Raw genomic sequence first — 13,156 nt, 5'->3', positions numbered from 1 at the left:
ACTAGGTATTAGGTAACTTGTAGGACAAAAACCCTAGAACTCAAAAATCCTAGACCAACTCTAGAGTCAATCCTCATATCTACTGAGCTACATTGTTTTGAAGCAGTTTTGAGGACCTAGATTTATTCCACAATTTGAATAAAGGATCCATTAGACAGTGATACATTCTTTTGTAACTCTTTTAAGAGTTACTTCCCAAACCTGTTAAGCATTTCTAATATAAATCCCCCTTTTCATTCATTAAACAAATATTTACTGAATGATAAAGACACCATGATGGACATAAAGATCTATATCAGATTCTCAACCAACCGTAACAACTACAACAAAAGGCAGAATGCATAAAATAGCATGGGGGGAAAAGCAATAGCATTAAAGCCAAAGATACCTAAATTTAAATCTCAGCTCTAATAATAGTTGGGAAAGTTATTTAACTTCTCTGAACCTTAATATCTTCTATAACTTCAGAATAACATCACCTTGTAAGCTGCTGTGTGGATTTAGTCAATGAAGTAAAATGTTTAACATAAAAGCAGGTGTCAATTAAACACTAGTAAAAATAAAAGGAAAAAAAATTTTTTTTTAAATAACATTGGACTGACCAGAGAAGCCTTTTAGGAAAAGAGGGGGAAGAAGAGACATTTAAGTTGGGCCTAAGAATAAACAGAATCTAAACAAGAAAGATTCAACAGAGAATTGCAAGCAGAGGCAGAAGCATAAGAGAAGATATGGAGAGGCAGGTCAGCTAAAAAAGTTAAGATAATAGTGGTCAAGAAAGGTAGACACTAAAATGCTACTGGTGGAATATTAAGAATACTGTTTAATTTGTAAGAAACTAACAAATACCTACTATATACCTGGCCTTCATGGATATAACTAGTATGAAGACCTGGTCCTCTGCCTCCAAGAAGTTTACAGTCTAGTCACAGACAAGAGACAACATGAAGACAAGAATATGGCCACAATAAAGTAGACATGGCAGAATGCAATAAAATACAACTGAGAATATAAGTAAAAATACCAAGTGCTAGCAAGAAAAACTGGAACCCTCAAGACTTTGCTGGTAACAATGTGAAGTGGTGTAGCTGCTATGGAAAACAGGGTGGTGGTTCCTCAAGAAGTTAAAAAGAGAATGACCATATGACCCAGCAATTTCCACTCCTAGCTCTGTATCTAAAGAGTCAAAATCAGATGTTCAAACAAGAACTTGTAGATGAATGTTCAAAGCAGCTCTAGTCACAATAGTCAAAGGAGGGAAACAACCCAAATGTTCATTAATAAATGAATGGATTAACAAAATGTGGTATACCCACACGATGGAATATTATTCAACACTAAAAAGGAATGAAGTGCTGTTACATGCTGGAACATAATACAATACATAAATAACAGACACAAAAAGCTACATATTTTCTGATTCCATTTATGTGAAATATCCACAACAGGCAAATCCACAGACAAAGTACAATAGTGGTTGCCAGAACTGTGCGTAGGAGGAAATGGGAAGTGACTCCTTAGTAGATACGGAGTTTCCGTTTCAGGTGATGAAAAAATTCTGGAACTAGATACTTAATGCCACTGAACTATATACTTTAAAACTATGATAATGGTAAATTTTGTTATTTGTATTTTACCACAATTAAAAAAAGGTAAGTGAATGCTTTCCTTCAAGACTGCAAAGCAAAAGCAATTCCATTTTGCCAATGGTACCAGAGTCCATAAGACTCTGTAGTTACCAGAGCACTTAGGTAAAATAATGACTCATAATAATAGCTAACATTTATCGAGCATGTACTATGTGTCAGACACTATCTTGAGCACTTCATATTCAAGTAACTTGTCCAAGGTTACACAGCTAGTAATTAGCAGAGCTGAAATCTGAAACCAGGCAGTTTTGAGTCTATACTCTCAACCAATATATACCACCTAAAGTTTACACAACAGACTGGTTTTCTTCTTTATGGGACATGAACTAACACTGGAAATGTAGCATTTTACTTTAGGTAGAAAAGAAGACTGGATTAGCCAAACTACATGTATTGATAATGGATTATTGCAATCACCAATATTTTGTTCACTACATTTTGATAATCATTAGCTGTCCTAGAAAAAATATCTGGACTTCAAACAACTTGGATGGACATAAGTTAGGCATCAGCTGAAATTTATGCAAAGTCTGCTGGTTAGACATAATCACTGCTCTATTTTAAATATTTATTTATTTATTTATTTATTTATTTATTTATTTATTTGAGAGAGAGTGAGAGCGTGTGCAAGCGAGCAGGGGGAGGAGCAAATGGAGAGAATCCTTCAAGAAGACTCCCCACTGAGCATGGAGCCTGATGGGGGCTCGATCTCACAATCCACAAGATCATGACCTGAGCTGAATCCAAGAGTCAGACACTTAACCAACTGAGCCACTCAGGTGCCCCACCGCTGCATTTTAAATCATGGCAAGGATATTTATGACCACCCAAAGGTCTATTTGTAAAATATAAGGCTATGAAGGGGTTCCAAAGATCATTATTAGCAGTGAACATATTACAGAAGAAATAGGAAAAGTGGGAAGGAAGTGGGAAAAAATCCAAAAGGAGACTAGTGATTGAGTAAGTGACTCATTAAGTCCTTCTATTTGTATAGCTCAGAAATTTGGGTACCATAAATCTACGATGGGATCCGGAAGTCTTTATTTTTAACAAGTACCACAGATGATTCTGATGCAGTGCATCTGTGGATCACAGACCACAAGAATGCCTGACCAACAGAGAAAAGCTTTGGTTGTCCATTAACTTATTACTGTCCTGGAGGTCTCTTAGGAAGAGAAGTCCAGTGACAGACCTAAGTACTCAAGAAGATTTTCTGAGGTCCCCTGAGAGAGCCCCTGCTTTGTGAAGAGTGGGAAAGCATTTTAATTACTCAACAGATTTACTCAGTACCTACTATATTCCAGAGGTTGTGCTAGATACTAGGAAATACACAGCGACAGGCAGACAGCTAGAATCTAACAAAGAAATAGTGAGGGAGTAAAACATACAGGGAATCAGAGAACTTTCCTCTACCTGGGCTATCTGTGACTTTCACCTCTTGGATAAATAGAAAGTTATTCAGCTATCTAAAAAGGGCCCTCAAGTGGCTAAGAGACAGTACTGCAATACTTAATTCCCAAAGCAAGAGGTTGCACTGGAACTTCAAGATAGAGGACAAAACTTAATAGAAGTTGTAATGTTGGGAGAAAAGCATCAGAAAAACCTCCTTTTGTTTCATGACCTGTTGGAAACATTTCCAAAAGGTTTTAATCCATTTTACTGCTTTAATGTGTATAGGAGAGTGACCATGTCTGAGTTCCTAATGACCCTAGTGGGTCTCAGGGCTACACTGAACACCAAATGGTCTGCAGAAAATTGACCTGAATCTTTACTGACACCAGGAAGCCTTCTTCTTTAATTAGATCGATCCAATTTACTTTCTTTTCCTAAATTTTGAATAAAATATAAATCAGACGAAAGATTCAAGTTAACCAGTCACTGATAAAGAGAAATCTTAATATATCTATTTCTCAGCTTACACAGATTGATTGATTTTAAGTCATCTCTCCATCCAACATGGGGCTCGAACCTACAATGCCCAGATCAAGAGTTCCATGCTTCAGCTTACAGCTTACAAAGTTTTAAACGTTGGCCAAGTTACCAAATGCAGCACTGGTAAAAATTTCCAGGAAATTTCTCTACTGCTTTTAGGGAACGGAAGAGAATCACAGATATGAATGAAGTTTCATTCTTGGTTCAGAGATATAAAATGTCCTGGACAGGCTCTTCGTGGAGAGAAGGAGGGACACACAGTGATAAAACAGTACGTAGGAAAGAAGTAGAGTTCTATGCCTAATGAGTACTGAATGAAGCAACTTTGTAACTCCCTTTGAGAAAATTCTCAGTTGCTAACAGTAGTTTCTATCAAGAAACTACTTCAAGCAGTATACTTTAATCAAATATGTACTTTCATGTTCCTAAGCCTTAAATCTCAGTCAGAAATTTAGAACTCAGTCCCAACTCTTAAATCTTTGCCTAAAAGACACAAAGGCCACAAAGCTTAAAACTTACCCACACACATTTTGACATCATTCACAGTGAAGTCTGGATCTGGCATTCTATGAAACAAACACCAGTAAGCATAAATGGGAAGCATACCTTCTTTAGTCAGTGTGTTTTTTCTTAGAGTACTAAAAAGTCCTAAGTTGAGACACATAAATCTTATATTTAGGTTTAACAGTATGTTTTAAATATATATAAAACAATATATTTTAAACATAAATATAAAAAGAAGAGATTTTAAGAGATTTAAATTTATTTCTTTTTAACTCACCTGTATTTTCTCATTTAACTGTAACAACTATGAATTGTTTTTGTCACAAAAGAAGAAAAATACACGCTTTTAAAATCTAAAAGGTAGGATTAGTTTCAATTATCTACTGCTTTGGGTTATCTATACCACTGTCTATAGCCCTGGTGTAACATGGTCATTTTGCAACCACATCCAATCAGGCCAAGAATACTTACTTTATTCCAAGTCCATCAGAATTCTTGAAAATCAGAGGGTCTCTCAAGCCACCCCGCTGGATATACTCTACATTAAAATCTGTCACCACAGGAAAACAATTGTTAGAAAGGCAAGAAGTACAGTTGGAAAAAGATAAAAGGATCATAAAAAACATCCTAGGGGCACCTGGGTGGCTCAGTCATTAAGCATCTGCCTTCGGGTCAGGGCGTGATCCCAGGGTCCTGGGATCGAGCCCCACATCAGGCTCCTCCGTTGGGAGCCTGCTTCTTCCTCTCCCACTCCCCCTGCTATGCTCCCTATCTCACTGGCTGTCTCTCTCTCTCTCTCTCTCTCTCTCTGTTAAATAAATAAATAAAATCTTTTAAAAATAAAAAATAAAAAAAAATAAAAAACATCCTAAGTAATAAGGTGGAGATAGTGTTTGCTGTTTCTCTGTATGTAGTTTTGCTCTGTTAGATCATATACACTCGTTACTAAGCTGCATCTCTCAGGATACAGGAAAAGCACACTGAGAGGCAGGTTTCAAGGGGTTTGCGAAGTCTGTATTTATACAGTAACCTCAGAATTTAACCAACAGGGGGCAGTACTATAGTTGAATCATCTTCTAAATCCTAAACAGAAATTATCATTACCCTGTCTCTTAACAGCCAAAAAATGTAATTCTGTTCCACTATAATATATACCATACATTTACAGCCTTGTCAGTCTGCCAAGGAACAAAAACTCTAAATGGTACACACGGAATCCCACCTCTGTTTTGTTTGGGAGGAGGGGGTGCATGCATAAATAAATTTTTACTGTACTATTTTTAATTAAACCCAAAACAAGGGATGGGAGAAGAAGGGAAAGGCCTTCAGGGAAAAACTCCAACAATGCTCCAGGCCCTAATAAATTCTTGTTTCTTCTCATATGGTAGAGAATGACTCACAGGGTGGGAGGATTAGGGGAAGGTGGTATGTATATGTGTGTGTGTGTGTGTGTGTGTGTGTGTGTATGGCATTGTGTAATAAGAGAAAATAAACAGCATCACAACATCAACAGGCAATGTTTAGCTGCATAGATGCTGAGCCCACAGTTCCCAGAATCCACAGCTTCCTACATCAAGGGACTACAGGTCCCCTGAACCAAAATGATACTGACCTTTTCCCTCCATAAAAGTAACAAAATTTGCATTGTATTTGTTGGTGTGGAGTTTCTCTTCCAAGTCAAAAGTTCTTTTCCCTTCAATTTCATCATCTGAAATGCCATCATCTTCATAGCGTCGTCGCATGGTACCTCGCTGGAGAGAGAGGGACATAAGGATCAAATCATGTACTTTTTCATGCCTATCTAAAAGAGCTCATAAACACGTGCACACTTCAACTTTGCGTACAACTTCAGTTGTTACGTCAAACATCAATTTTCCTTGCCTTAAAGATCTTTTTTTTTTTTTGTTAAAGATTTTTATTTATTTATTTGACAGAGAGAGAGAGACAGCCAGCGAGAGAGGGAACACAAGCAGGGGGAGTGGGAGAGGAAGAAGGAGGCTCCCAGAGGATGAGCCTGATGTGGGGCTCGATCCCAGAACTCTGGGATCATGCCCTGAGCCGAAGGCAGACGCCCAACGACTGAGCCACCCAGGAACCCCTAAAGATCTTTTTCTTAACTAAAGGTCAGCTAGTGTTCTCAGAATGTACAGAACATGACAAAATTTTGATGAATTTTACCTCTGCTCACTCTTTGAGCCTAGAGACACAAATTTACAATAGAAATATAACCAAATAGGGTCCACTAAAGACTGGGGACCGTCTTTATAGAAAATTCAGGTCAGGATACAAAATACAGTATTTTTATAGGGGAAAGAGCTGTATCTACATTAGTTTTCTTTTCTTTTTTTTTAAGGTTTTATTTATGTATTTGAGAAAGAGAGCAAGAGAGAGAGCATAAGCCAGGGGTAGAGGCAGAGGGAGAAACAGGCTCCCCGCTGAGCAGGGAGGCCGATGCAGGGTTCAATCCCAGGACCCTGAGCCAAAGGCAGACACTTAACTGACTGAGCCACCAAGGAGCCCCTCTACATGGGTTCTCTAAAACAATCTTTAAGAACAGACTAAAATATTTGAATTAATGAAGCAAAAACTCCTTTACATCAGATAAAAGAAGTTAACCTAAATAATAGCATTCCAAATAGCAGACCATCACTATTTAGCTTTTAGGGTATCTCCCCAAAGAAAATATACAGGGGTGCTGGGATGGCTCAGTCAGAAGAGCATGCAACTCAGGACGCCTGGGTGGCTCATTGGTTAAGTGTCTGCCTTCGGCTTGGGTCATGATCCCAGGGTGCTGGGATCGAGTCCTGCATCAGGCTTCTTGCTCAGTGGGGAAGCTACTTCTCCCTCTGCCTGCCGCTCCCCCCTACCCCACTTATGCGCTCGCTCTCTAATAAATAAATAAATAAATAAATAAATAAATAAATAATTTAAAAAGTCTTAAAAAAAGAAAGAGCATGGGACTCTTGATTTCAGGGGTCATGAGTTTGAGCCCTATGCTGGGTGTAAAGATTTCTTAAATAAAACTTAAAAAAAAAAAAAGAAAGAAAGAAAAAATACAAATGGCCAATGAACACATGAAAAGATATTCAATATCATTAGTCATTAGGGGAAATGAAAATTAACGATTTTAATGAAACACCACTTCACACGCACTAGGATGGCTATTATCAAAAGATGGACAGTAGGGGCGCCTGGGTGGCTCTGTAGGTTAAGCGTCTGCCTTCAGCTCAGCTCATGATCCTGCCTTCAGCTCAGGTCATGATCCTGGAGTCCCAGGATGAGCCCAGCCTCAGGCTCCCTGCTCAGCAGGGAGTTTGCTTCTCCCTCTCCCTTTGCCCCTCCCCCTGCTCATGTTCTATCTTGCTCACTCTCTCTCTCTCAGAATAATAAAATCTTTAAAAAAAATAAAAAAAATTTTTTAAAAAGGTGGACAGTAACAAGTGATAGTGAGAATGTAGAGAATGTAGAGAATGTAGAGTACACTGCTGGCGGGAATGTAAAACGGTGCAACCACTCTGGAAAACAGCTTAGCAATTCCTCAAAAAAATTAAACAGAGTTATCTTATGACCAGCAATTCTACTCCTAGGTACATACCTAAAATTCAAAACCTATGTCCGCACAAAAACTTGTATACAGATGTTCATAGCAGCATTAACCCAAATGTCAACTGACTGATGAACGGTTTAAAAAACATGGTATATTTGCACACTGGAATATTATTTGGCCATAAAAAGGAATGAAATGCTGATATGTAGCTACAACATGGAAGGATCTTGAAAACATTATGCTAAGTGAAAGAAGCCAAATGCAAAAGACCAGGTATCACAGATGATGTAATTTTATTTACATGATATGTCCAGAACAGGCAAATCCATCAAGACAGAAAGTAGATTAGTAGTTGCCAGGGGCTGTGGAAAGGAATAGGAAGTGACTGACTGTTAATGGTCTGGGTTTCTTTCAGGAGCAATGAAAATATTCTGGAATTAGAGAATGGTAGTATTTGTACAACTCTGTGACTATACTAAAAAACCAATTAATTCTATACACTTAAATGGGTGAGTTTTACAGTATATATTTCACAAGCTATTTTTTTTTTTAAAAAGATAACATGTTGCTTCTGCTATAAATTTACCTTCCAGTATATTTACTTTAGCTAGTGTCAAATTTTTGCTTAAATTTCTTGAATACATACACACAGGACAATCGGTATGGGCATGGTAGAGGCAAGGGTAAACACAGCTGCCCTACCCTAAAATGTGCTAAGAACAACCAAATCTAGAATTTAAAGTTAGATATTGGGGAAAAGTCTTTTGTGGAGTTGGGGTCAGGGAAGGGGTAGAAATGAGTCATAAGAAATAAAAATTAAAGGAAATAAAAGTGACTATTACATACCAGAGGAGAGCTAGATTTAACACGCCAGGGTTGAAACACTGAGGGATACCTGGTATCTTTCCCATATTTGGCAAAAACTTCATTAACACTCTTACCTAGCACCTTTGCGGCCCAAAGTCCCAGCTCAAAAAAGACCTAATTTTGGTAGACATTTCACTTATTTCAATAATGCCATCACTGCTCAAAATATTTTTAGATAACTTTATGGGGGGGGTATTTTCATTCATAATTTCTAAGATGAGTTTGTTTTTTTTAATAAGCTTTAATTCACTTTATTTTTCTTGTATAAAACTATGTTGTGGCCACAGCTGGAGCTTGGGTGGTCAGTGCATTCCTGATAGGGAGACTTGGGTGAACCAGTCTCTTTCCAGAGGTCAGGGAGAAGGAGCTGTAGGTCTTGGAAATGGCATCAAAAGTGGCCTTGGCGAAGTTGCCCATGGGGGCAGTGTAGCCCCTGGGCCAAGGTACAGCAGTCATCAATACCAGCCACCATCAGTAAGGTCAGACGCACAGGAGCTGAATCAATTTGTTTTTGTAAGAGATATCCTCAGGTGGCTCAGTCAGATAAGCATCTGCCTTCAGCTCAGGTCATGATCTCAGGGTCCTGTAATTGAGCCCCAAGTCATGCTCCCCGCTTGGCAGGAAGTCTGCTTCCTCCTCTCCCGCTCCCCCTCCCCACTATTTGTGCTCTCTCACTCTCAAATAGAATCTTAAAAAAAAAAAAAGAAAAGAAAAGAAAAAGAAATATCCTCAGATCCCCTCCTTACCATACTTCATTTATGTGTCTTTGAAGAGAACTCCAGAAGATGAATTCCAAGTATCACAGAGCAAGGACAAGACCATCAAAATACACGTAGATGCCCCCTCCCCTCATTTGAGCTATAACTTCTTATACGCTTGTCAAAAAAAAATTCCAGTCATGTTTTCAAACTTCAACCTTTCCGAGGTCTACCATTACTGATTCTTCTTCAGTAAGGAGGGATAATCAGGGTGATTATCCCAACATTTCTAACATGGTAGCCAGAAGTTCCCCCATCCTTCCTTCCTTTTTATACTTTTCTTCTTCCTACATTCAAGAAGATTCCTTCTTCCATTTACATTTTCGATATACAGAGTATAAGGATACGGGTAAGGCTCTTGCTGCAGCCAAACCACTTAAAGATAACGGAAAAATGAATCTGGATTGTTTTCTTTGTGATTGTTGCAATTGGTAAATCAGCAATAATACGAAAATTATTTGTATCAGTTTTAATAATGCCAAGAATTTTTTTTTTTTTTTGGTCTATCCCCATCTTAACGTAAATCCTGGTGAAAGTAAACAAACATCTATAGCAAATCTCCAAGTACTTTAAAAATATATTCAATCCTAGGGCGCCTGGGTGGTTAAACATCTGAGCCTTGGTTTCAGCTCAGGTCATAATCTCATGGTCCTGGGATTGAGCCCCAAGTCAGGCTACCGTTCAGCAGGGAGTATGCTTGAGGATTCTCTCCCTCTCCCTCTGCCCCACCACTAAACAAATAAATCAATCTTTTAAAAAAGCACAAAAACATTTTCAACCCTTGCAATAAGCCTGGAAATTAGGAGGCAATAACACAATCTGCTATAGGTAAAACCCAAAGGGAAGGCCACTTTAATACTAAGGAAAGCAGCCACCAATCAATCTCCTCCAGCCCACCATTATCAAATAATTCAAAATGGTTTACCAGCGTGCTGTACTTTTTATTCTAGGTGCTTTTCATACAGGCATTTTAGGCAGCCCAAGTTATTGGCCTCCCATAGATGCCAGCCCTCACTGAACCCTGTGTCACAGTAAATAGCAGGCACAAACCAAACACTGAAATCTATTCCAACCACATTTTCACTCAAAAGCAATTTGTACTTTCTAGGGTCAACAGTGAGTTTATAACCAATTACTCTTTATTCTATTTAAATGACCAAACTATATAGCAAACTTGTATTTTCCAGGATCCAAATAATGAAAAGAATTTTAAAACTGCCTTAAAAAATATTCACCACCTTTAGTCAAGTGGTAATTAACTATATTAAATGGTAAAAACGGCCTTTATAAATGAATATTTAAACTCAAGTACTGATAGGTCAAGCTCAAGGGATATAGATATTAGTTATACTAATCTCTCCTAGATGATTAGCTGAGGATTAGCAAGGTCAGATGCAAAGAGGTTATCAATCATTATACAGAAACTTTTGGCAGTCTCTTTTCTAAACATGTAGTAAAAAAGAATGATGGAAAGGGCACTGTCTTAAGATGCCTTTATGTAATATACCGAAAAAGTAAAACAGCAGAGCAGGGTCAGGAAATCAGGAATTTTGAGCAGGGAATATTCCCTGACGCCAGCGACCATCTGCCTCTCTTAGATATTTGGGGGAGTGGAATGAGGTGAGAAAGACAAATCATTTTTAAAAGGTCAGATAAAACTAGACTTGTCCTACAGGAAAACGGCTAAGCCATCCAAGGCTAACGTATACTCTGGTGAATATAATGTAACCATTAACATGTTTATTACAACAAATAACACTGAAAAGTGCTTATGGAATATTAAATATAAAAATAAGCACAACAGGGGTGCCTGGGTGGCTCATCTGGTTACACGCCTGCCTTCAGCTCAGGTTCCGGGGATCGTGTCCCACATCGGGCTCCCCGCTCTGCAGGGCACCTGCTTCTCCCTCTACCTCTGCCCCTCCCCCAACTCGGGCTCACTCACTCTCTCTCAAATAAATAAAATCTTAAAAAAAAAAGATAAAAATGATAATGATTCTCTCAATAAATGCAGAAACAGCATTTGACAAAATTCAACACCCTTTCATGATAAAAGACACTGAACAAAATCAGGAGTAGAAGGTAACTTCCTCCAACTAATAAAGGGCATTTACCAAACACCCATAGCTAACATCATACTTAATGATAAAAGACTGAAAGCTTTCTCTCTAAGATCAGGAACAAGACATAGATGTCTGCTCTCATCACTTCTAGTCAACACTGTATTACAAGTTCTAATGAAGGCAATTAGGCGGGAAAAAGACATACAAGTTTGGGGGAAAAAAAAGTAAAACTATCTCTATTCACAAATGACAGGATCTTGTACATAGAAAATTTAATGGAACCCACACACAAAAAATTTAGAGCTAATGAAATCAGTTACATATATATATATGTATATATTAGCAATGAAAAATTAAAAAATTAAATTAAGAAAACAATTCCATTTTAAAAAATGGGAAAAAATGCAAAGAAATAAATTTAACAAAAGAAGCCCAAGACTTGTACCCTGAAAAAATACAAAACATTGTCAAAAGAAATTACAGATCTAAATAAATGGAAAGTCATCCTGTGTTCATGGACTGCAAGATTTATTATTATAATGGCAGTATCCCTCAAACTGATTTACAGATTCAACACAATCTCTAATGAAATCCCAGGTGCATTTTTTTCTGCAGAAATTAAGAAAATCATCTTAAAATTCCTATGGAAATGAAGGGAACCAGAACAGCCAAAACAATCTTGAAAAAGAATAATGTTGGAGGACTCACACTTCCTGCTTTCAAAACTTACTAGAAGGCTATATAATAATCAAGGCTGTGTGGTGTGGGCATGAGGACAGACATACAGATCAGTAGAACAGAAATGAGAACCCAGAAATAAACCTTTACATTTATGGTCAACTGATTTTCAACAAGGATGCCTAAACAATGCAACGGGAAGAAAGGCACCCAATGCAGGCTCGAAATCATAAGCCTGAGATCAAGACCTGAGCTAAGATCAAGAGTTGGGATGCTTAACCGACTGAGCCATCCAGGTGCCCCAGGATAAGAGTCCTTTTAAGAAATTGTGCTGGGGGGGCGCCTGGGTGGCACAGCGGTTAAGCGCCTGCCTTCGGCTCAGGGCGTGATCCCAGCGTTATGGGATCGAGCCCCACATCAGGCTCTTCAGCTATGAGCCTGCTTCTTCCTCTCCTGCTCCCCCTGCTTGTGTTCCCTCTCTCGCTGGCTGTCTCTATCTCTGTCAAATAAATAAATAAAATCTTTAAAAAAAAAAAAAAAGAAATTGTGCTGGGACAACTGCATATCCACATGTGATAGGGGCGCCTGGGTGGCGCAGTCATTAAACATCTGCCTTCGGCTCAGGGCGTGATCCCGGCAGTTCCGGGATCAAGTCCCACATCAGGCTCCTCTGCTGGGAGCCTGCTTCTTCCTCTCCCACTCCCCCTGCTTGTGTTCCCTCACTCGCTGGCTGGCTATCTCTGTCAAATAAATAAATAAAAAATCTTAAAAAAAAAAACAAACAAACTGTATATCCACATGTGATAGAATGAAGTTGGACCTACACCTCACACCATATACAAAAAAAAGAAAGACCAACCAAACATTAAAAAATGGATCAAAGACTTAATGTAAAGGCTAAAACTGTAACTCTTAAGAAAATGTGGTGTAAATATTCATGACTTTGGATTATGCAATGGCTTCTTAGATATGACATCAAAATAGTCCAACAATAACAAAATAAATGAACTGAATTTCCTCAAAATTAACACTTTTTGTGCTTCAAAAAACACTATCAAGAAAAATAAAAGTTAAACTACAGAATGGGAGAAGATATTTACAAATCATCTCACAAGTATCCAGAATATCTATATCTAGATAGACATCTAGAATATATAAAGA

At 38.2% G+C, this 13,156-nt stretch overlaps 1 protein-coding gene across 1 annotated transcript in view; it reads right to left on the bottom strand.

Moving 5' to 3' along the window:
- KDM2A (lysine demethylase 2A) overlaps nt 1-13,156 on the bottom strand; it is a 105,653-nt gene that overhangs the window by 39,285 nt on the left and 53,212 nt on the right. Inside the window, exons 3-5 of the mRNA XM_008709072.2 lie at nt 5,695-5,833; nt 4,554-4,632; nt 4,098-4,144 (exon numbers count right to left, since the gene is read on the bottom strand). Of these exons, the coding sequence (XP_008707294.1) occupies nt 4,098-4,144; nt 4,554-4,632; nt 5,695-5,833 (265 nt within the window). The remainder of the gene's footprint in view (nt 1-4,097; nt 4,145-4,553; nt 4,633-5,694; nt 5,834-13,156) is intronic.

Source organism: Ursus maritimus, unplaced genomic scaffold, assembly GCF_017311325.1.
Source record: "Ursus maritimus isolate PB19 unplaced genomic scaffold, ASM1731132v1 scaffold_23, whole genome shotgun sequence".
In the NCBI taxonomy this organism is placed as follows: domain Eukaryota; kingdom Metazoa; phylum Chordata; class Mammalia; order Carnivora; family Ursidae; genus Ursus; species Ursus maritimus.
Note: the sequence above shows the minus strand (reverse complement) of the source record. Positions and strands in the feature narration are given on the sequence as shown.